General features: G+C 37.0%; 1 protein-coding gene across 9 annotated transcripts in view; it reads left to right on the top strand.

The window, feature by feature from the left end:
- The window catches only part of LOC119650792 (sodium-independent sulfate anion transporter-like), a 51,663-nt gene that overhangs the window by 22,409 nt on the left and 2,852 nt on the right, over positions 1–26,402 (top strand). For 7 of the 9 annotated variants that reach the window (XM_038053918.1, XM_038053922.1, XM_038053923.1 and 4 more), the window contains one exon: positions 26,285–26,381. In XM_038053918.1, coding sequence (XP_037909846.1) covers positions 26,294–26,381 — 88 coding nt within the window. In that variant the 5' untranslated portion in view covers positions 26,285–26,293. Of the gene's footprint in view, positions 1–1,978; positions 2,242–19,194; positions 19,202–26,284; positions 26,382–26,402 lie in introns of those variants that run through there. The other 2 variants (XM_038053917.1, XM_038053924.1) reach the window with 2 other exon arrangements.

Below are 26,402 nucleotides of genomic sequence, written 5' to 3'. Positions count from 1 at the left end.
TTGAATGGATGCAGCCACTTTGGAGAAAAGTGCGCGTGACAAACAGATAAACTAACTGATACTTTTAACTCGTTGACTGCGGGCGGGAATAACCTTAACCTTTCTTTGTGGCTGCGTCGTTTTAAGATAAGATGGTATGAATATATTATCAAATGTTTATTTCTTTAGAACGTTTTTTCAATGAAAAAACCCACTGTTAACTGGTTTGTAAGTCCTAGCAAGTGGGGGGCAAAATTACAAATGCCAACTGTTTTAATTTTATACAGATTAGAGTGAATAGTTTAACTTAGTTGTACCCTTGCCAACTTTGGGGAATCAGCTCAGAAACAATTCAAATTGAATAGGTCTAGTGTATTTTAGGGACAAATTGGATTTCGACATTAACAAAATTGAAAAAATTTAACCAACTTATCTCGTGACGCAGAAAGGAAAATGATTCTCCCCGGATATTTTAAATTAAGCCTTTTCTGGAAGTGGTTTGTATTTAAAACAACGGTGCACTTCAGCACATTCTACTTTACGTTTTTGACATCCATTATATAATTAAAAAATAAATACAGTTGCTACAGAGCACATAAAGGTACACACCATTTACTTTGTCCGTCTATTTATCATAACAATTTTGAATTTCTATAACACCAACAACAAACATTTCTAGCGACGTACCATGCACCGTGCACTCAAATTAGATAATAAATTCACAAAACCTTTCATATTTGGGCCCCGAACTCCCGGTTTTCATTTAGAATTTCATCCGGTACCACGAGCAACTGTTTTTTCTCGCGGCCAACTGTCCATTACACTCAACTAATATAATATACTAATTATTCGGGTTCCAAACCTTTGGGCAATCCCCTAGAACATCATTTTGATGGTTATCGAAGCAATGGGGTTTATTTTTGTCTAGAGATTATTTTTAAAATTATGCCTTCTCTAGTCTTTTTTTCTAAGAAACGTTACAAAGCATTCCATTTCCCAAATATGTAAACCAATTTGTATGATTATAGTGAACTTAAATAGAATTTCAGATGAAAATTGGCAGTAATTATTATATTCTGTACATTTCATAATATTGAATTAATCGTCCACTAAAAAGTATTGTAATCATCAACAATTTAGGGAAATTTGAACAAGTTCTCCGCTTTCGTCATTAATTTTCCCAATTTAACTGTTATTACTAACGAATTGAGCTTTAAATTTCGTATGTAGTTGCTTTGCAAATATGTAAGTAACATCTAAGCTTACTGTTTCTAACCAACATTGGAATTTTATTATTATTCATATCATAAGCTCCACATTTACCGCAGAAACAAATTCCATATACTCTTAAAATATTTCCCTGATGCTAATTGTTTTATCGCTTCATAAAATTTCCAGAGTGGTTAGTGGGTTTTGCGAGTTGAACATTTCTCATCGTACATACATATATGGTGCCCATTGCCTTTTCACATGCATATTCAAAAGATCGTCATGTGACTCAGGGGGCTTTCTGACGTCTCATTTGAAATGGACTAACTGACCTTACCTGCATTTCGGTGATCCCCAGCGTAAGGAATGGAGCTTGATTCTAGACTTTCTTTTTTCAGAAGAAGCATTATATATATTTATCTTATTATCAGCATAACCAGTTTTCCGCCCATTCAGTAATCACTTTTGTTTTGGTTACTTGTCTGCTCATCTATATAACATTCCGCGCTAAAATCAACTTCATTTAAATAATTTCTCGCAAAGTTTATTTTCATGGGAGTTTTAAAACCATATACGCAGGTTTATATTTATTAGGTATGATTTCGAAACTATTGAAATTTGATCACGGGACTTAAGTTTATCTTCACGTCACGAGAATACGATTCAAATATGAACGATATAAAGATCGAAAGAAATACGTACATAAATAACAATGTAACGAACAGATAGTTTTATATTTAAGTTGGAAGCTTCGAGCTTATTATACAGTATATTGTGTGATCAGAAGATCATTTTGCTGACTAAGGAAAAGCGCATTTTTTTTTTGTTGTGTATTGAGATATAAGTGCTGCAAAATTATACGTGGTTTCGGAAATAATCCCATCTCAGCTCTGTTAAAAACAAGTATAAAAGTTCTGAGACCAACATAAACAAAATCCTATTTGTGACAGAAACGATAATGAAAATTGTTATTCCCGTCAATTTCACTTGAGATAATAAACATTAAGTTTTATTATAGTTATATTCTTCTGACGCTCTGCCCGGACTTTTATGGTGAGTGATTTTATCTACTAGAAAGAGAATTGAGAAGTGGCATGAATTGTTTGTTTGCGCGGTTTAGTTAGTATCGTAGTTAAGTTCTAAGTGCAAGATTTTCCACAAAACATTGCAGAAGATTAAAACTCAGAGTGGGGTGGTTTAACCTTATGAAATATTGTAAAATTTTTCGTAAATTTTATAGCTACTTTTACAAATTTTTGTGGAAAATAAGACATTTTTAAGATTAGTTCACTGCCTGTCAGAGGCAATTGACTCAAAGGTGGCTAAACTTACTGCCATGAAATTTAGTGAAAATATGGTGCTTTATATGCAGTTTTATCTTGAGTTCAAGGAGATAATACAAAATGGTGATTAAAATATAAAATGAAAGCTTTCAATTTTTACTTTGGAAACTAATCTTACTTCTAATATCAGCTCAGACATGAAAGGTCTAAATGTAAGCACTTTAAAGTAAAACATTACTCCTTCCCATAATACACGAAAATCGAAGCTACTTCTGGATTAATTGTATTGGTTTTCAATTGGAAAATATACTTTTGAGGTAAAGTTTTGCTTAGAGAAATTAAATTAAAATGTTTTTAGGAATATGACTGATTGTGAAAAAGGATTCCCTGCTCAAAAGATCCAAAACGTGATAATGATGGATTTGAAATTTAGTTAGGCATGTAAAACCAGATAGACTGAAACGTATCAATTTATTTTTTCAATAACACAATGTGAGTAGAAGACATAAACCCTTGCCAACGCCCTTAGAACAACGGCAGATTTAAAGACGTGCTCCTAGTTCGCAATTGAAGTATGTCAAAAAAAACATGTTTCCTTGCGCCACCTGCTCGATTTGCTAACCGTATGTAGTTACCCTTTTGATCTAACACGTTGACTATGAATGATGAAACGAAAACCAACCTCCTAACCTGAATAAATAATCTCATCTGCTTTCTGGCAGGCCGCGTTTGCGTGTTCAAAGATGGTATACTCACGTTGAGTATGCGTGATTAGCTGTTAACGTGTTAAATTCAGACTCGATTCTCGTTGTTAATATTTTCAATGTCATACGTTTGTTTCCATGAACTTCCTATTTACTTGTAGGTAACCGATTATCTATATTAGAAAAGGCTAATCCAAATGTTCAATATTCAACAGTTTTGTCGCTCACTATTATAATAAAAAAACTAAAACAGAAAATGGGAGAAAATAACAACAAGAGGGAACATTCTCTAAAAATCCTCACAAATATACATATACCTATAAATGTATAGGCTTGACAAACCGAAGCAATAATGTCCATCTTTAGGTAGATCCTTTCATATACTTTTCTCGATCCTGCACTAGATTTTCACTTCTTTGGAGGCTAGTTTATAGAGGCCTTTTTTTCTAGAAATGTTGGCCATAGGAAATAGTGGGCCGATTACGTAAATATTCTTTTTCAAAACAAAGAAAATCATGCGGCAATTTGTAAATATAAAGCAAAATTTGAGTTTTTATATCAATCACTTTCGAATTTTATCATCTTAAATGCACACTGTTAATTAACAAGTCGGAGTACTGGAAGCTGGACGCTTCGGGTTTAAAGACTTTGTGTTTTCAAATATTAATTCACTTTATATGATCATGACATCATATATGTCTTAAATTGCGATCGATTCGCGTGAAATGAAAAAAAATTGTTAATAATAGTTGTATTTTTTTCAAACGTCCCAAAAATGTGTATTACATTATTACTTATGATGGTAATTTTGTACTCCTCATGAATTTAAGGGGTTATATCTGCTTGGAGCCTCCAAGATTTTTCTGCGAGCATATGGATTATAGTCTACAAAACAAGATTTTTTGGAAGTCTTTCACGGCGAGTAGTGGTACTTGCATGAATCCCTATCTAGAAGCATAACAATTTTTTTTCATGAACTACATAAGTGTAGCTAGTGGAGTCCATCCGATTATAATTTTACATTTTTTTCTTTGACTTAAAAAAATTGACTTAAAAAAATTGACTTAAAAAAATTGACTTAAAAAAATTGACTTAAAAAAATTGACTTAAAAAAATTGACTTAAAAAAATTGACTTAAAAAAATTGACTTAAAAAAATTGACTTAAAAAAATTAACTTAAAAAAATTGACTTAAAAAAATTGACTTAAAAAAATTGACTTAAAAAAATTGCCTTAAAAAAATTGCCTTAAAAAATTGCCTTAAAAAAATTGCCTTAAAAATTAATTCAAAAAAATTACTAACTAACTACTTACTTATCATAGCGTAAAAATGGTACTTTCTTAAAATGAGTCCTGTCTCATTTTAAGTTTCCGCATAAAAGGTAAAACTCTCACTCAGTAATTTTACTAAAAATGTGGTTGAGGAAATACATTTGATTACTCCTGGCACATCAAGTGAAAAAAAGTACATCCCTCTTTGCATGTATGGGCCTCCTTAAAACTCTACCTAAATTTATGTCACTCACTGTATGCGTGGGATTTCATAGTTTCCATATGTGCTCGAAATTTCGTGTGAAGTGATGTAGCCGTTTTAGAACAAAGTTCGTGTGACCGACAGACAGTGAATCGACTTTAATAATGTTTTGTTTTACACAAAACCCTTAAAATTGAAAAAAAAATGTGTTGACCAATGTTATTGTAAACAAATGGAAAAAAACATGATATTCAATATACACCTATAGCAAAAGCCCCAATGAATACGCTTTCTGCCTAGCCGGATCAAGGAGCGAGTAACCTAAGAATGGACTGTAGGCAACATCCAAAGAGCCGCATTACGGCGATGATGCGTTTTTATGCTAAATGTGTGTGGTCATACGAAAATGTATTGCTACATCTCCAATTGTCACAAAAAATTTTAGCATTGTTGCGGAGGTTCAAATTTTCAGTTGGATGGCAAATTCAAAACAGTACAGCCTACAGATTGAAAACAGAGGCCGCTATGCTATACTAATCTCGTCACTGAAATTACAAGTGGAACTATTTCGATTTCGAGTCATGGAGACTACAATCATGACTATTTCGTATCGTCCGTCAAAGCGCTGTATTTCTTGTTTTCCAAGAGTGTTCCGTTCCGATGGTATGGCCGTATGAATTATGAAGCACAGTTTGACCCGATAATTTTCGAACATTCTCTGCTGAATATACTTATGAAAGGGATGATGGTTCTGAAGGTCTAATGTGAGTACCTACCATGCAGGCATACTCCCACAGTCCTCTTCGGACACTTATTGATTTGGAAACCACAATCAGAGCACCGCCATGACTGGCACAGCGGTACTGGTGTATACTGAATGCAGCCTTAGCATTCATACCAGTGGATGAAAGGCCTATTTAACGCCTCTGCCGCAACTAACGGGCACCCTAGTTGTACATCGCAGCTCCACGCATAACCACAACCACCATGGAACTCCCACAAGGAGGCCACAAATAACCGGGCCGACAGAGCATCCTCCGGGAATTATCCTGGGACCATATGCTCTCAGAGGGCCATCCCGGTTCCCATGGTACCAGGTAACACGAGTACGTGGGGACGGCGCTCCCCATTATGAAAGGGATGGTGGTTTGCTACTAAGCCAAAGTTAAATGCAAGGGTTCGATATAGAATCTTTCAGATAGAGTTATGGTTTTCTCGGTGCTGCTCAACATCCTGCACGTAGATGGCATATGCTGGATGGTCTCCTCTTCACAGTTGCATAACCAACAACTGGAGTTGGTGATTGAGGAGTCATGAAGGATGTACCGTTTGTAGTTTTTTGTTGGGAGCGAAGCTTCCTGAATTAAAGTGAGGAACGCTGCTGTTTGGTAAAATAGTATACCATTAGTCAACCATTTTTGATATGACTTCCGCAAATGAGTGCCTCTTTCAATATGTCGATCTTCTGTTGGACGGAACATTCGCCGTGGGATCCCAGTCTGTACTTTTCTCTCAGTTTCTACTTTTACTTTTTCAAAGGAGCAACTTTATTATTTGCTCTAACGTAGATCCATGTAATTAGTTAGAGAATTATTTCTCATGGAAACGATCCCGAAGAGAGTAGAGGCTATGGAATCGTCCATTCTCGTGTAGAGGGACAACAATTCTTCTAGAAAGAGGCAAAGAGTTCATAATTTTTTTTATTCAGAACCCAAATCTCCGAGGAATAAATGGCGACTGGCAAGATCATTCTCTTGCACAGCTTGCACAATTTTTTCGTTTTCTAGACGGTTCATGTGAACACAGCCCAACCTGTGGAAACCTTAATTGTACTACTACTACTTTGTAATCATTTTTTCACATTACACATCCTGTGTGCCTCCGTTTTACTGTCCACTTATTAAAGTGGAAAATCGAGTGCAGCCTCCGAATTCTTTCAGTTAAGGCCGATTGACATGAAATTTGGGGTGGAAGTAGAGGGTGGCATAAGAAACAAACGTTATATAGTGGCGATCAGGAACTTTTGGTGAAAATTGATCCAAAGCTCTCTTAAAGCGCTTGAGGAGAACAGGTGTGATAGAAGTCAGTGTGATAAATAATAACGGTGATAAAAAAAATGTAGTTAGCTGAGTTTTTGATATAAAAATCAATAAAAACGAAACCTGGTTTTCTTCTATGAATATAAAGTAAATCGAATCCTTTGAAAATCTACTGTATTTAACCCCTTGCACTCTAAAACACTGCTTATCATGAGTCCTTATTATGTCAAACTTTTCACTTTAATTTGATACTACTGGAATTTTGATATCTTTGGGTGGGGTAAAATCATACGGGAACGACAACTTTGGCTAGCCATAACTTTCCCTTTCCCCTACTTTAAAGAAAACCGATTTTAAAAAGTTTTATTTTACAAAAAAAAAAAATAAAATTGAAAAAAGATCTTTTTCTCAGAGGAAAATGATGGTATTCATTGAATTTTAAGTTGATATATGTATATATGTAGATATGTACTGTATATAATACATATTGTATTATATTATATATGTATGTATTATAAATAATACATATTGTAACCGCGGTGTTAGACATTATATGTTGTATTTTCGTTTTTTATTTAAATGTTCATGATTAACCGCAATCACGTGCGGCATGACGATTTCACTATGTGTTATGTACTTTCATTTCTGAACTATTCATTAGAGTTTAGCTAATATGCCACTTTTTCACCTCAGTTGACAAATACAGGGAAATTATACGATTGTCATAAGAGAGCGGTTTTTAATTTTCTGACTAATTTCTACAAAACATTATACCTTATTAAAATGGGTTCAATTGTTGTTGGGTTATTTTCAGTGGTTTTAAAAATGATAAGGGAGGCCATATTTTTCTAGCCAACATAGATCTATTCTATCTCGACATGCCGAATGACCCTTAAGTACACTCTAAAAAATATCGACATAAATCTACCTTTATTATTTGACGCACTTAAAAACCGCATATTATAAAGATAAAATTACGTACTTTGAAAATTTGATTTGTGATAATAAAATGCTTTTAAATCTGTGCAAAACTAAACGTTTCTGTGACACATATATAGCTCATTTTTCGTTAGAAAAAAGTGTATCTATGTTTTATGAAATATGCAAAATTTGATAATATTAATCAGACAGTCTCATTTCGAATGAAAGTTTTTTAGAGTTGCCATTAGGAGTAGTAACGCACTGAATTTTCTACCCCCTAGGGCCGTCTATTTAGGAGTTGAAGTAAAACCCAAAAATTAGTGTAATGACCAAACTTTGGTTGACACCTGAATAACTGCGTATGGTATAATGACAATAAGATTAGATAGTTTCGAAATTCAAAATATTTAGAATGGTCTTATGCCTACAATGTTTGTAATATTGTTCCAAAGAATTTATGGTTATGGCCGTAGACAGAGCGGTTGCATAGCTTGTATTATCTTACAAAAATAAACTACGCAATATTAAGCTTAGGTTTTTAAGTATTGCACGTCTCCTGAAAGCCATTTCAAATTAGTATATCTTCATCTCTTTCTTCTTTCAATATAAATCGCAATGTTAGTATTCAGTTTGTAACAAAAACCACGCAGAGGACAAATGAAGGTCATGAATAGTGTCGAAATTGGGGTAAATGTGAACAGAACGAAATATACAACTTCACTATCAAATCGAAGTAGAAAATACTTCTCAAGACAGAATGTTGATTCTCATTTTTTGCCATGAAAAGATGATCGGATTCATAAGACTTCACTATTTGGTAGATCACTTTTCTGGCTGCAGATTCATATTTGTTCCGATCTTTTCCAGCTTTATGCAAGGAGTATCTAAGCAATGCGGATGGTTGCATATATGCTGAATGAACCGTATTTAACTTTAGTAATTGACCTTTTTACCTGATGAAGTACGTCTACAGTTTCCCAATGTTTCGGGGTTACCGATTTTTTAGCAATTAATTCTGTCTAAGAATATCTTTTCATGCTGTTTATTTTTAGTTTACGTTTTTACTAGTGCCAAAGAACTTGTAGTTATTCGTTTGTTAATATGTTCTTGAAGGTCGTTCAGTTTACTTTTCACTATGTGAACTGGTTTTCAAGATTCGAATTCCGGGATTCTAGGTCACCTTCCGCTAATCAGCATTATTATAGGAAGAGGTCTGATATTATTTTCTATGAATATGTATTCATTTGAAATTCCTTTGCAATGCAAAAATAGATGATATCAAATTCACGCGCCAGTCCATCATTTTACTAGTGAGGTGAAACGTCATCCAAAGAACAAGTTTTCGCATTTAAGCTTTCAAGTGCCTTGAAGACACTATTGTATCCTTCTCCTTTAATAGGAAGAAGAAGCGGTTTTGTATTCGTACATCTTGTTTTCATTAACTGTATACATACAGATTATCATCTACATTTTTTTTTATTTTAAACTCAGCGTTTAAAAATTAATTTCAAAACTTCCGATGGAGAAAAAATCGGTTTGGAGTGTGTGTCTCTTCTTAACTACATTTTCTTTCAATTTTTGACTAAGAAACAATATTGAAATTATAGTTAATCCTGAATGTAAAAAGCCTTGATTATTTTATATAGGGTGCTGTCGATGGAATCTACCAGGTAGTGTATATTGAATCAACCAAATATACCTGCCAGCCTTCTATGATTAAGATATTATGCTTCGAATTTCATATCTTCGGACGCAGGATGTATTGTACAGCTTACATGGGAATAACGCTTTTTGCCATCGGGTCGACCTATCTGAGCCGCGTACGGGGTGAAGAAAGGAATGGTACAGTCAGCTAAGATAACAGTGCCCTTCATCAGCAATCATCAGATCGCCTGATTTCTTTACTAGCATTAAAGAAACCCTCAGAGATGGCAATGCCGACACCATATTGAGGGCGTGGTTTACCAAATTACAAGAGGTTATAATAATAATCGTTGGTGCATCAATCCATATTGGAGCAGGGCCTAGAAATGTGTTAGAGCACTTCATTCAAGACCGTAACCGTAGACTACAGGATTACAGTACCCTGTAGGAGGCAATGTGGTCAGCATTGCGCTCGCCCGAGATTATTACCCTGATTTGACTCAGGTACTCATTCACAGCTGAATCGACTGGTATCCAATGTCAAATCACGATACAAATTTCACTGCCACCAGTGAGATTTGAACCGCGATCTTCCGTGCGACAGCTTTGTGCTCTAGCCACGCAGCTATTCGGATATACAAGAGGTCATAGTCATTTTTAATACGTTCGGGTATCGTGTGGCAGCTCTTCAGATCGCGACATCGAGTTTCTTGTCGAGCGCATATATGGATCTGTTTCTTCCGAAGAGTTTTTCCTTCGTCTTACCAGTAAGAATACCAATATTTAGATTGCAGACATGGATTTGCATAGCTCAGACTTATACTAATAGCCAGCGTCCATGTGTCCACCCGTGTTCATTTCTTGACAGGATTAGGACCCGTCCTGCGGGTCGACGCTCTAACATTTTACCGAGGCTGAATACATCGGAAAGAGTTGGTTGTTATTGTCATTTCTAATGAGAAACCTGTTAAAGCCTCAGTTATATCCGTCTCGTGGTTTTATTTTGATTGTCAATTTAAGACAGGGACTTTATCCAAATTGTTTGTCACTATAAATTTTTTATTTAAATAAAAGTGAGCAAACACGAACGTTTCAAAAAATCATATTGGTGAATGCCAGCGTTTCCCCAAGTTGGCTTGGCCTCGTCAGATGAAAATGTATGAGAAAAGAGTTATCCCAAAAAATTACAGGGACAATTGGCTTTTCTTTATGGGAGCCACTATTCGGTTAAGCATTTGAAAGTAAAATTGTGGCTATTTCAAGAATGGTGTTGTTTTTTGAATGAATTCGAAATTTACACTTCCAAAATGGAAATGCACGCTTCAAAGCGGAATACCATATATTGCCTTTATTTTTGGGCAGCAACTAAGAAAACCCTAATTTGAGCAATGAAGTTTTGAGTTTTATTTTGTTCTCTTGTTTAAGAAATTCTGGTTTACAAAAAAGTTGAAAAAGGTATTATTACGATCTATTTGTTTGTCACTGAGTTATGGTTCTTTTCTAAATGGTTCTGGATTGGTAGAGTTTCACTGATAAAGTCTCATGAAACCAAGGTCCTCATGGCCTATCTGTATTAATAGTCAGAGCATGAAAGCCGTCGTCAATTTATAAATCTAGGAAGTGGGTCGCCCCAAGAACACTTGGCGGAGGACAGTAGAGAGGGAGTGCAAATATATAGGGAAGTCCTAGGGGAATGGAAGCGAATTTCAATTTTGGTGGATGTGCTATACGCCACCCATGAATGGCAACCATAGATTTATATATGTATTATGATCGGCGGATAAAATGAAGAATCTTTGCTAAATAGAAGACAATGACTTATTCTTATTTGCAGAAGACAAGGAAATTTTTAGTTGACGCGCTAGCTCAAGACATATATTCATGTTCTTAATTACTTTCCTCAAGGAAATTTGAATGATTCATTTCTTTTAAGTTTGGAGAGTCCGTTGTAACACTGTTTTGTGTTGCCATATAATTTCACCATATTTTTATGTACTTGGTACTTGCCCTCCCAGCCATTCTTTTGAATGCTCATGGAGAGCGTCCTCTTCGTTCCCCAGCTCCAGAACATTGCAGTTTTGCAATGACCCTCAAGTTATATTAATTTTTCGCAGTCAGTATCTAGCTATGACTAATCCGACATCTTTTGACTTGCTCCAAAGAGACTGCGTCTAAAAGTTTCATCTGATTTATTCTATGTTACTGATATATTTGATTGGCATGGGGAGTTGAGCTTCAAAAGACAAGGTTACTTTGTAAGGGTTTTGCTTATTTATTTTTGACGTTTTCCCTTTGTTTTATGAATGCTTGTATGCTGCAAGATTTGCTTTTGCGCATCATAAGAATTGTCAATTTATACAATATTGAACTATCTCTATAGATTAGTATGGGAAAGGTCGAACTTGCTGAAAAGATAGTAAAATAAATCGTGACATTGTTATTTGCGTTTAAAGTAAATCGATTTTGTGCTGTTTACATCAAAGCACAATAATTTTCCGTGAGGTAATTCAACATTATTGTGTACTTGACTAAGATTTTCATTCATGAAATTCATCGTTTGTACATACGACATTCCTTAATCTGAATTTCGAATTAGGAAAGAACGCCTAACACCTTCTTTTAATAAAGCTGCTCGCACAACATTTACATATGATATAATGTTCTAAGTCCTCATTCGGTTTTTATGCATAATAATCTTGACTTTGCTGTAATGTATTATCTTGGCTATCAGGTACCATTCACGTGCGTTAATTTCTCTTTGACATAAATGTATAATCCATTGCATAATAGAAATTTCTAGATATCCTCAGTTGGAAATTATATAAAAGTATTGAGGACTAACTTTGCACATTGTCATTAGTTATGAAATATGGTGTCAGTTTTTCCGGAAATATTATATTGACACAACAAATCTTTAAAAAAACAATTTATTTGATGTCGATGTTGTTTGAACTTCATTTTTTCGATCCTGGCTCCGGGTTCGAATCCTAGTTGAATTACAGATTTTCGTGTCTATTTCTGTGCTGCGGAAATCAGGTGGCTCAAGATATAGAGGATATGCTAGCTAAGAAATGATTTCGCATTCGATTTGGCATAACCCTTTTGGAACCAAGGTATTTCGTATGAGGCCTCATCAAGGTAGTTTAGTTTCCCAAAGTCTTAAGCGCTGAATGGGACCACTTTTCCAATGGTCTTATTAACATTATTCTCATTAGTATAGTATAATGATTACAATCAGAATGGCTAATATAACTTATACTTGATTGGCATTATACGCATATATTAGTAAAATATAATCAATTGTGCATATAATGAAAAATAATTACGGAACAATATTAGCAATAGTAAATAGAAATCGAGACAGTACTGGGAATATTTTATGGTGGCATTTCACCCTAACCCATTTGTCAACCTTATTCATTAGTTCCAAGGAATGATGCTGGGGGTTTAGATCTTTACCTGTTATCTTTAGAATAGTACTAGCCGGGATGGGGCTTTCTGAGTTTACTCAAATTATTCTGAGGAAATGACAGTCCTTCTTTCTGCTTGAAGTCGTCTAGAAAGTTCTTGAAGTGTTGGTCTTATTTGGAAGCTTTAAAAAAATTGCGCGGGATTCTACTAATTCATTTATAGTTTTTGTTATGAATGTTTATGACGTTGTAGAAGAAATTTTCTCATAAAAAAGGAATGGATCGACAATGCGTTCGCATGGGATTTTTATCATGATTTGACTCATGTGCTTATTCACAGCTGAATCGATTGTGATTCCGTATCGACTCACGATATAAACCTCGCTGCCCCAATAAGGTTTGATTTGTGGCATTCACTTATGCGATACCTTAGTGCTCTAACCACTAAGCCATCCGGGATAACAAACAAATTTATGTATTGATCCTAAGGAAAAATTCGTACCAAAATTATTCTGAAAATTAGAATTCTATCGGACAGACTGTCAGTGAGGTGAAAATACAAGGAGAAATAGTAACATAGTTGTGTGATGATTTATTTAATATTCTCCGCTGTCTTTCATATATTATAAACAAATTTCACCTTGTGACTTTCGCTCTATCCGCAAAGTACTCAAAAACTTTGAAGGGCATGTTTCTTTCTTGGTTTAAAATTGACAAGCTACTGTTCGCGAAAATTTACAACTTTATTTTGTCCTTGTACTTATTAAAAATCATTTTCAGATTTAGTAAGAAAATATATGTGCACATGCTTGTCACGAGAATAACGCCTTCGTCAAATTTTGACAAATATGGATACAGATACTATGAAATCCAAGGTTTTCGTACATCACATTCTTTTTATTTAGTATTGTCAATTATTCATTTTTATTTTTTGGACAGAACAACTAATGGTTAATGTTTTGGAACAGCTATTTGAAGTACAAGTTAGTGTATTGACTTTTCTTTGGAATTTTTGACCGTTTAATTTTCGAAGTGTGATTAATTTGTTGATCACCATAATTGGTGACAGGTTTTATAAGCTGGATTGAATCGGTTATTGTTGAATTGCTTGATTAAGCAGAAGAAGCATGTGTGATAATGTCGTCGATTAGCTTTCTGTAAACTTTATTGATTTTTTATAGTCGATGTTCATGTTTAACATTTTCCGTCCGGCTGATGCAATAGTTGTGTACGAGAGGCGATTGATTCCGGCCGTCGGAGAAGAGTTATGATTGGTTCCTATTTTCCTTGTTCTGCTTCCTACTTCCAGCAGGACTGGGGCAGGATTTCTCGAAGGCTGTCACAAGATAGAACGCTAGTTTAGTTAGAATCGAACATTTCGTTAGCATGTGCCTAAATTTATTTATTTTCATTTTGTGGTAGTTTCCATTTTATTTGGCGAGAATGAACACGTTAGAATTCTTAACAGTTTTTTGAGCGAGTGCATACTGAATTAAAAATGCTTTCAAGCCAGTTTATATCACATATTTGAGTGTGAATATCAAATATGATTTACAATATGAAATTTTTAGAAGAAGATCCTCTGAAATCATTCTCCACGTACTTAGTTCACAGTCTACCAAAGGTGATCATATAATTAAGAATATCAATGGTCTCTTTAAATTGTCGACATTATTTTGATTAGAAGTTATTTATTTATTTCATTCATAGTTTTTTAATAACTTAGTGATTGAGCGACAGGCAAAAGAGCACTCAAGTTGGCCGAAGGACAACTAAGTGGGCAGAGCTATTCCAAAACCTAGAATAAGTGACGAAATTGATTGAAGTGTGCCATTGATCCACGCTTGCACATGTTTGTGCTGCTCAGGCTCGGGAATGCGAGGGGATCGTTTTAGATATTCTGCTCTCTCTCACGTCATTAAAAAAGTTGAAAACTCGAGATCGAAATGCCATACCTCTTTATTGTACAAATTTTGAGAGCAGAACCCTCGCTTCAGTGTTAGTCCCTTCCGAGTTATCAGGATTGCAGCATTTTGTTTGCGCTTCAGTTGGAGTTCATGTGCAGCAAAACTTGGGTCTGCCTTTATTTTAAGCGACTGAGGTGGCAATTACAATAGCGCGTGAGTGCACCCATTACGCAAGGCAGGCAGAATGTTGTAACCGACATAAGTACTTTCAGTTTCTCTGCACTTTCCCTTTGACCATCATGCTCATTCTGTATAACTAAGTAAGTGTTTTACGACTTGATACATCCAGTATACCATGGATGGGACCGGTCTAATGACAATGACTTGGTTCCAAGAACTCAAAGTTCACTATCGTCAAGCAATCTTATATAGTTAAATTTATTAACCGATTAACTACTATAAAAAGAGTGACAAATATTCTTACAATATACAAGGTGGGACAAAAGTAATCACTCCGTTGGAAAACGTTATAACAATTGCCAATGGTCAATTCTCTTTTGACATTTGCGAAGTAAACATCCGCAGAATAGAAATCGACAGGCCATGAGTCGGTTTACGCCTCAAGAACGTAGAATAATTGTTTCCATTTTTTTGTGCAATAATTCGTCAGTTGTGTTTGCGAAGCGTGAATTTCGTTGCAGATTTCCTGGCTGTTCGACACCAACTGGACAAAGCCTGTCCTGTTTGGCCACTTGCCTTGAAAAGGCTGGAGCAACACGAGATACACCCAAGGCTTTTCGGCTCGGGAGCAGCCAGTCCACTGAGAATATCGCTAACTGTTGCCCGAGATGTCGAAGAGGAGCCCGGAATATCGATCAGACGACGCGACACGCAATTGGGCATTAGTCGGCGGTGCTTATGTAGAATTTTTGTGAAGAAAAAGGGGGTTGGCAAATTCCCGGGGGTTTTCGTCAGTGATTTGATGCTTTCGAAAAATAATTTATTATGCCAAGCCAATGTCTGCTGCTTGAAGCAAACCCTTACCCTCAAAGAACCAAGGAAGAGAGAACAGATTTGATAAGTAGTTACAAAATTGGCATAATAGATACAGTATATCATGCCGTTTATTTAAATAAATAAAATAAGGATTAACTAACAAACCATAAATTCTTGGAAACGCTGAGTACTAAAGTATGGATACATTTTGCGTTTCCAGGAAACAAAGTGCCAATTCATTAAAATTCAAATGAAATGTAGAAGAAAGTTTAGATAATAGAAGCAAGAAGGGGAATCTAAAGGTCATGAAACGGATTTGTTATGAAGAGCATTTAAAACGTTAGAAGCCTGCTAGGGTTAAGTTTCTTTCTAGCATGTTTTGGTACCTGTGGCCCTTCTCTGTAGAAAAATGTAGTAGCAAACCGAAATGTGAATCCCCCCACTCATCAGAGAAGTTCTCTCGCAAAAACTGAGCCCCTAAATGTTTACTCATCGGTAATAGTGAAGTCCTCGGTGTTTAACGTAGGTACCTGTCTTGAGACTTAATCCTACGGTCCTCTTCAGGCACGGATTGATTTTGTGACCACAATCAGATCCCCGCTGAGACAAACGCAACGGTACCAGTTTATACCAAGTGCATGGCTTAGCATTCATACTGGTGGATGCAAGAATTACCTAAATCTCTACCGAACTATGGAGTACGGCACCCGTGTTGATACGCAACACAATGTCAAGGCCCGAAGGTCTCTTCTCGCTTGAGCACAACCACAGCCACCATGAAACACCCACAAGGGAGCCAACTGCAATCAACCGAGCTGTACTCAGATACGACAGGAATTCTCCAGAAGTATAAAAGTCCAGGAGCTACCTCGGTTCCCATGGTAAGGTTTCGTGACCGAAGCCACTTCAGATCCCCGTGCAGACTCGGGTCTGATCGCCCTTGCTAGGCCTTGGAGCACTCGCCTACTGCATCACGGCCGGCAAACTAATGCTATACAGGGGTTCTCGGTGCCACCACTATGGAGGTTCTCCTCGGCCACTTGGTTTTGGTTCAGCCAACAGGGTTGCCGCCTCGTCTTCCTCCCCGCCACCTCAGAGAACCACTCATCGGTAACAAGAGGAACACATCAATGCGAAAGCACACTGACACCGCACTAGCTGCTCGTTTCGACCGTGCTTAAAATCCAAACTCCCCGGGCCGCCGATTTCCACGTTTTACTCGCCCCTTCTCTCTACGAATTCAGGCGGATATTCTCAATAGGAACTCGGGAATTTGAACAAAATTCGCTTAAAACTGTAAATAAACACGATAATATTAAAAGAAACCCTCCACAGTTTGATCAACATGACTTCCAAAATTCGACTCCCCAGAGCTCATCAATAAAACAGAAGGCATCTACGGTGCTGTCTCTAGTAAAGCGTCGGTTGCGCTCCCCCAATAATAATCCCAGGTTCTCTGCGTTCATCTGTTTCGTAGCGATTCTCATGTACATACATGAATGCCTCACTATTTCCCGAGACGATTCAATAGGTGAAATACCTTTGGTAGTACACAGCATGGGGATGTATATTGCTGGGTTAAGTTAAGCAATGCTGACCACATTGCCTCTTATAGTGTACTGTAGTGTACCATTGCGGTCTTGAATGAAGTGCTCTAACACACTTCAAGGCCCTGATCCAATATGGATTGTTGCGCCAACGATTATTATTTCCATGTTGTCACAATCTCGGCAGATGCCGGATTTACCTAATGCTAGCACTAAGTGCCAAGCATTTAGGCTCGGACGATCCTACCTACTTAAAAACTAAAGGGACGCTGGTGGTAGTGGCCGGTGGTAGGTCAATGGGAGAATCCGCCGAGTACTCCCCGCAATATCGAGCACGTATGCAGATTGGTGTACTTCTGCATGGTTTGGACCAGACTGTGCGAAACTCCCAGGACATCAAGGGAAGCCAAGAGGGATTTAGGTACAATACCTGTAGCTGACAATATTATGGGAGCTACAACCACCCGCTCGACACGCCAAATTTGATGGCACCAAATGTCACGTGCTGCATCAAGGTAGAATTTCAGAGGACGGCGAGCCGGGCCCGCTTTTGAGCCGGACAAAGGCCAAAGAAAAAAGGGGATCGGAATTTTTGTCCTGCAAATACTGAGGCATAGCATCATTATATGCTGTACTGGTTTTGTTCAGAAATTATCAACAAACCACGAAATGTGAGCAATTGCTTTATCGTGGAGCAAAAGCTATCAATTATTTCGCGACATACTCTGGCGTTATTTTTGTAATTGTTTTTTTTTGGCAAATGACCAAACCACAAAAATAGTTCTATGGATGAGACTCAGTGTCAAAACTATCAGCTACTTTTCTGATTGAAATTGCATTGAGGCATTGCATTTGAAGGCACAATATAATACAACGACGAAAATATCGGAATCGGATTGTTGCTGCATTCTCTTGATTCTCAGAAATTCTGAACAGATCTCATATATAAAAAATTGGAAAGGGTTACTTTACATGTGTATATTAGAGTAAAATAAATTCACGAGAATAATATGCAGTATTACATACACCCATCAACTCAGAGGTTGTCTTGTTTAAATGTTAACTTAATTTAAATTTTCTGAAAGTCTATAATCGGGGCCTCAGGGATGAATTATCTCTGTACTTTAAAACAAAATTTTGGAGAAACTAAGCCAACTTCCAGCTAACAAGCCACTGGGGATTTATATTACACAAAACCTACCAATGTGTAACCAGAACAAAATATTTTAGGGACGGTTGTGGTTTAACATTAGTATTCTGGGACCATGGAACCATTCCATAGCATCAAAGGTAAATCACCTTATATGCAGGAATTTAAAAATTTCAAAAACAAATAGACAAAAGCACTGGAAAATCTTAAGACTAAAGACGCGTCGAATAATAAATTTTTACCCCACGTTTTATTATTAACTTTCTCCTAATACTAATGACACACTCCATTAGTTAGAAATCAAGCTTAACTGTGATCTTCCGCTTCTTTTCCGAGAATATAACCGCACACTTCCTTTTCCTAATACATTTGTAAGCTACCGGTTTTATCCGGGATTTACGTTGCAAACAGCCTTGGCTTATAGTTTGTTGCAATTAAACATCAAAGTATAGTACTTAGATACGTAAAAATAAACATTCAGTGATATCAGCTAAGCATCAAATTTCAGGAACTTAAGACTGTTTTCCACATAAATGATTTAATTTGCCAAAATAATTTATGGTGATGTACATACACCCGTGGTTCCCGCTGTTTATTTTGTTAGCAACATCGTTAGAAAGCATCTTTCAAGTTCCCATACCTAAATTGTGTGCTTAATAATTGCGGCGTATGGTATAATAACTCATGACCGAGGATATTTGCTCAGATGGTATTGTATAGATCATTGGCATGCAGCAGAATTACTTAAGATTAATACTCACGTGCAGTAGCAGTAAATGGAGCTCTTTATTTACTTTGGGTTTTTAATACCCTCATATACTTAAGGTAAATTTAAGTTGCGGAGTGTTTGTACATAGGCAGATAAAACTTTAATCTTTTTAACTTCCCAAATCTTTTAGGCAGATTAGACCATTAGCATTTAGTATTTTGAAGATAAAGGTGGTTCAAAATAATTTTCCAAATAATTATAATATAATAAACGCAGATATTATTATTCAGTACGTTAGAATCCTTTTTGATTTAACCTATTAAAAAACTTGTCCTGAGCATACCTAATAACTCGGATTTGATATATACCACCGTGGCATTGCCCTATTCTGAAAGGGTGGGCTAAAGATGTGGAATTATTGTGAGCATCCGTATGGGTTATAACAATTTCAACATTCTTGTTAGTGGTGACTCTACCATTATTTTAATTTTCTGATCTGGAAACTAATCAGCGGTTACTATTATCCGAAGAAAGAGTGTCTTGAAAGTGTGTTGACAGTGTCCTGAGAACTTTGCCTATCGATTTATAATATTACAGATTTTTTTTGGTGATTGTCGATATTGTCAACTGGGTATCTCATTTTGATCTCAATTTGTCTCTTCGAAGAGATCCTTGTAAAATTTATGTTCGTTTTCGGGAAGTCCGCAAAACCGATAGTTACTTCTGCAGCAGTGTTTTTGGTGGATTTATAGTTTCACTTTCTATCAGAAAGTAAATTACATACATTTGAATTTCCGCGAAGTGAGTCTGCCTAGCACTTTCGGGTTTTTCCTACTGTCTTCATTTTTCTGCTCTTCTTTCGAAGGCCCTTTTAGATATTCATCCGTGGATTCGTCGTTTATTTCGTCAAGTTCATTTCCATTTCTCGTCAGTAATAATAATAATCGTTGGCGCAACAATCCATATTGGATCAGGGCCTTGAAGTGTGTTAGAGCACTTCATTCAAGACCGTAACGGTACACTAGGAGGCAATGTGGTCAGCATTGCGCTCGCCCGAGATTATTACCCTGATTTGACTCAGGTACTCATTCACAGCTGAGTCGACTGGTATCCGACGTCAAATCACGATGCAAATTCCACTGCCACCAGTGAGATTTGAACCGCGACCATCCTTGTGACAGCCTAGTGCTATCCGGACACCGCTCGTCAGTGGTACGCCTAAAATATAAAGTTGACTAGATATTCTGGGTTGTACGTGTTAGTCGTTATATTTTGTCTATTGGGCGTCATTTTTCTTGCTTGCGTAATTGGACTTCTGGTGAGGCTAACCAGCTTTGCTAGGATTTTCAAGTCAAGCACCACTTTGTCCAGTACATTTCGATCAATACTGCCATATGCCTGCATAAAGTCTACGAATATTTTATGGATACCGATGGTGAATTCCCAGCATTTTTCTGGCACCTATTTGACCGTAAATAATGATAATGGTCGATCTTCCAGTCCGGAAGTCTCCCTCGTATTCATCAATCATCTTATCGGCGTAGAGTCTAATTCTTCCCCTCAGAATTATTGTGAGGATTTTATATGGGGTACAAAGCAGTGAGAGAGGTATCTGTAATTATCGCATGTCAACTTGTTACCTTTTTTGTGGATAGGACATATCATACTTTTTCCATTCTTGTGGGATCGGTTTGTGGTTCTAGATGAAGAGAACCAATTTGTGGATAGCTTCCAGGGGCCGTCTGATTTGATGAGTTCAGTGGGGGTGTCATATACGCCTGGCGTGTTGTTAATTTTTTGACATTTGATTGTTGTCTCTATTTCATCTAATGTTGGCGGTTCAATTTTCCCATTGTGCATCACCATAATTCTTATGAGCTCTGATGATTAAGTTGTGTTGGAGGGGTTAACGTTATTCACTTTCGTTGCCGATGATTATTCAGCTCTGGTTTTGGATTGATAGCCACACCTTATGCTCTTCACTACTATGTAGGCTTGTCATATATTGTTTCTCGTGATGGTGCCGTCAACATGTTTTCTCTTCTTTTGCCTTAAAATTCTATTAGCTACTCTTCGGAGGTTTTCGTAATTTTCTCTTTTTGTCTTTGGGTTTCTTTCTATATGTTGTCTGCATGCCTCATTTTCCTTGTCAATTGTTTCCTGGCATTCATTGTGATGTCACTGGCACCGGGATTCGTATCCAACCACTCACTCTGGTGTTGTTTTGATGGCGCATTTCAGGTCGCACCAGATGTTATTTACGGGCATCTTCGTAAGATCCCGGAGAACAAGATCTAATCGTTCTTCCAGTTTTGTAGAAACAAAACCTAATTAAAATCGATTCAGCGTCTGTCCTTCGCACTTTTCTCAGAAACGGCTATACTGATTGACACTATATTTGGTGAGAAGGTGAGAACTGTGAACACCCACATATGCAGTAAGTAGCGTTTTTCTACGTCAAGTTTAAGTGTAGGTCCTCACACATGCAAAGGCATTCCAAATTTAAATTTAAATTTTTTTTTTCACCGGATATAGGTCTGGATATCAAATGAAAGTTATCGTTTAGTACTTTTCGGAGCCAATCTGAATTTTGACATTTGTTACAAAGGGGGGGGGTGCGGGAGCCGAAAGTGAAAATGATTCATTCTCAGAAACTACGCAACCGTAAATTCTAAAAAATCACAAAGTAGCCTCTATACATTGCCCAGGCCTCAAAATGCTTTCCATATCGATATCCATTAAAATTAAGTCAATAATAGTATATTACTATGTTTCTGGGGAAATTGACTAGAAACCACCCTTATGTTTATCATAGAGTTATAAAATTACTCAATAATATAGATTATGCTATGAAGCATGATATCGCCTAGTTTAATCAGAATTGAACAACTACTAAAGTGATGCTAAATGGGATAGTTCTGGACTCAAATATACTTACATAAAAAATAAACAAAACCTTTCTTACTTGAAGCGTCTAGCTTCCGGTTTCCCGACTTGTTTATCTTTGGAAAGACCAATTTTCTGTGTGTGTGTTTATTGTTTATTCCGTGGGTCTTCGAAATTCAACACCTGTAGGTGCTTTTTACCCTGGAGTGTTCGAAAGCATAGTTTACTCCTCGATTTGATCTCACCCTGGCCTGCTGGATGACCATCCTTTGGTGATAAGAACGTGGTCTATCTGGGGACGGCCATGTCTTTCTGTGAATGCGTTTGTGTAGGGAGGAGGACGATTTTATAAATAAATTTATGCTAGTTGTCAGTCAATGAGGCGTTTGCCATTGTAATCCCTCGATGTATCTCCTCGTTCTCAACCTTTGCGTTGTAATCCCCGAGCAATATCTCTACGTCATCCAGAGGCAATGAGTCGTATAGTCTTTCCAGGCTGTCGTACAATTGCTCTTTAACATTGTTGTTTTTTTCTGCAGGTAGGGCGTGTATGTTTACAAACCATATTTTAAAAATCTTTCATGTCGATAATACTTACCAATAAAGTCCCTATCCACGGTGAAAGCGACTCCACAATCACGTTTCCCTGATACCTTCCCATTTTTGAAGTTTGCATGTCGGTTATCTCGTAACCATTCCAATTCGTTTACTAGACTGCCCTTATACTAGCTAGCCTGTTGAAGTAGGTCCTCTAGAGCACTAGATTTGTTTAGTGATCTAACATTCCAGTATCCAGAAGCCTAGTCACTTATTCATTTGCGCGGGCGATTCCGTGGTATCAAGCCCGTCCGAAGCTGTTCATCTTGTTTCTGAATATGGTGTTTGATTTTTTGTTGGATGACGGGTTGTAGGCCCATCGCTTCGAACCAGCAACTTGGAGGGCTAGGCCAATTGAGTTGGACTCCCTTGAACAAGGGGTGTGATCAAATGGGATGCAGTATGGCGAAATTATACCAACTAATCTGGTCGTCCACCTCTACTTTTTTCCCATTATTCCCGATCACTGGTTCTTTTACTAAAGATTGTACTAAAGAGTTATATGTACTTGGGATCAGCATCATATTTGCATAACACATTGGAGCGATTTATCTTAATTCTAAGTATTTGTCTAGTTTGGCTCTTGTAGGTTGTTCAGGTTTATCTCATCAATTGTCAGTTGACGCATTTCATCAAATCATTCATTCCTGTCAGATATTTTTTTTTCTGCAGCCATCTTAATCGCGTCTTTAGGCTGAATTCGTTGACAGCAATGCTGTCGATCCATCATGTCCGGCAAGCAAATTCGATGAGCCTGTTTCCGTTCTTGTTAGTTATGACGCTTACGCTATGGCACCCAGTAGTTCCATAGCGAACCAGCGAGTTTCTGATCTTTACGTTGAAATCGCCGAGTACGTACGTACAAGGGCAGTGAATCAAATACTGAGTCGTCCTTATCTTCTAATGAAACATATATAATATATTGATAAGTCAAACGTTCAAAAATTTAATTTTCACCCGAAGCGTGCCAATAATTCTTCTGTCAATTGGCTTAAGCTATGCCACATTGTTGGGTTCCCGACTTTTTATCTATCGCTTTTGCCGATAGTGTGCGTTCAAGAGTCAAATACCTCACAGCCTAACAATTTCATCTCCCGGAACGACATGACATCTGTTTTATTGTTATTGACAGTTTCAATTTGTGCTCTAAGAGCGACAGATCTAAACAAGGTGCCCACATTCCAGGTCCTAAATTATTAATCCGCTTAAGAGTTCCATCCTTTTGCTAGAACCTATTGGCGGCTGCTAAATATCTGGTTCGATATATACTTCGCACCACTGCAGCTGAACTATCGAGAAGACCACGGCTGCTTTTGTTTTACTTGGGATTGGTGCCCTTGTGGAGTATTAAGGATTAGCTTACAAAGGTGCGGTTGGAAGAAGAGGGTTGTTTGCTTTATAAACAGGGCTGAAAAGTGTGTGGTGAGCTTTTATGAAACGGTTGGTAAGGATGATCTTATTATGAGCCTTATCATACCAGCTTCGTTCACTCGGGTTATTTGTTACTTTTTTGAGCTTCCACTACATATTTGGAATAAATTCGATATTAGAGAAGAGATTGAGTTAGTTCTAGTTGACAAGATTGAGATTGAGAGAGATTGAGGAGATACCATCATGAATCTCGCCATTTGAGGAGGTGTGCTGCTGAAAGTTTCTATTTTTAAATATTTCCCAAAAAGTTTGATTGTTTTGGATATCTTGGAGGATGTCATCTCCGAGGGCAGGGGCATTATATTCCATACACTATTAACCACTCTGCAAACGATGGTTCCGTCGATAGTTCGAATATATTGATTTTTATAAAACAGATCATGTGACCAACCTGCTGACGTATGTACCCTCTCAGCATTCTCACTAAAAATGAGGTAAAATAGCATAAAAACTCTACGGTTTGTGGAGCTAGTACTCAATCTAGTGATAAGGGATTAGGGGAACTTCTTTATCAGCTACGAATTCTGAAATCGGCCTCTTCTAGAGCCTGGATTTGGACGTTAAATGTTTATGATGTTGGCATCGTGGTCGGTTTTGCCCGGAACGGTTTCAATGAAGAAATGGGTGTTGACTTGTCATTTGCACTAGGAAATGAAGGAAATTGTGAAAGTATCAATGCTATTCTTTTCATTGAATGTAGTTAACTCTGAGCCAACGTGGGAGATATTATATGCAGTGTTCAGTCAATAGGCATCCATCACTATTGATGTGGTTCAAACCGAATGTTCTTGACATTTAAGCTCACCAATCACGATTTGCTAATTTGCTCGTTGAAAAGAGTTAGTCTACACAGAAGGATTATGAAGGCATCCTCTGGATTAAAAAAAAAACGACATATATATACGAAGTTGGAAGTGGGTTCGAATGAGGCGATGGTAACCTTTAGAGATCTGAGGGTGTTATGGAAAGAAGAAGATGTGAGAAGACCAACATTTGGGCGCCTTTTGCAAAGTATTTGGGGAATTTTGAACAAGTTATGCTGTGCGGAGAAAGTTCGAATGTAAGACTATTTGCCTATAATGCAACCTTATTTCACACTTGACTGGTCGTATTTGCACCTTCTTCTTTAGCATTTGTTCATGTTCATGCACAAGCTGTACCGGTTCGCTTTGATGGGTTGAGCCATTTTGCTCTATCAAAGACCTGATCGTGATGGAGGCACGATTCTCTCAAATTACCATCTAACGTGTGAAACTATTGAGTTTGAAATCTTGTCAGCGCGAATTATATGTAGAGGATGTCCTCATTTTGGATGTGATTATGGGCTGCTAGGCCACTGGCTTAATGCAACATTTTTGTCTCCATTACCACGAAGCATCGTTCATTGTCTTTCATAGGCAGCGGACACATCATCAAGGGTGACAGGGCGGGCGACATTGTGGTCAATTTTGGATTAGATATGTTCGTTTATGCCTCAATCCCAAATAAGGCCAATTTTGGAATGCCACATCGGTCAAATTGTGCTGATGCATAAAGCAACTTCATGAAGTAGTTCACCATTTGCTGATACCATGTATCCGCTACCATCTTTGAATGGATGACCATATTGGAATGGTTGTCAATGGGTTGATTATTATGTTAAATATCTATACGAACTGCCCTGCCGGTTGACGAAGGTCTGTGAAAGTGTGATTGGTGACCTGTGAAGTTGGACTACTACTAAGTAGAGAAGGAGGATGTTTTTATTGTGCGTATATTGGACACAGTGAAAGTCAATTTAGGCCTTTTATAAATTTGCTAATAATGAAAGGATTTATAACAAGTTCTCCAAAATTTTGTCCTGTATCATGACTTGTGTTGCCGCAATTTGGTATTTTTTGGATAGACTGGCCTTATTTTTTTAAGTGTTTTCAAAATGTACCTTGGATGATTGCTCACAAAGTCTCAAAAGAAGACAAAATTAGATGAAGTAATTTGATTTGAACTAGAATTTCTTACGAGAATTTTGATTTTCTTCATTGTCGCAGAGAATAAAGAAAAGTTTTCTGAGGAGCCTGGAATAAAAATTCCAATGAAAAAAGGAGAAAAAAGGAGGAGCTCACAAAATGTTTACCGTAGTATATTTAGTTGTCAATATCGATATTCGCGAGGTCAATGCTTACAATGTACCGATCTGGAGAAGGCTAGGCCGGTTTGAAAGGAATATAAATTGATTTATTCATTTAATTCCATCTACCTGTCTTTTATAGCAAAACCTTTACTATTTAGCTTTTTTTACCAGCAATGAATTATAAATTGACACAATATATACTCCTCAACTAGAACTAACTATATTTTATTTGTAGAAATAGTATCTAAAGGGGCAAATAAATGACTTTTTCTATTGGATCATTTTCCAGGTTACTAAGATGGGTACAACCGAAAAGAGCGCCGACATAAGCGTGGATATTCCCAATGAATGTTCACCACAAAATGTGGGCTCGACTGAACTTATCAGTAAGTGACAGAATGAGTTAT

Source organism: Hermetia illucens, chromosome 3 (genome assembly GCF_905115235.1).
Source record: "Hermetia illucens chromosome 3, iHerIll2.2.curated.20191125, whole genome shotgun sequence".
Lineage (NCBI taxonomy): Eukaryota > Metazoa > Arthropoda > Insecta > Diptera > Stratiomyidae > Hermetia > Hermetia illucens.
This window is presented reverse-complemented; position numbering and strand designations above follow the sequence as displayed.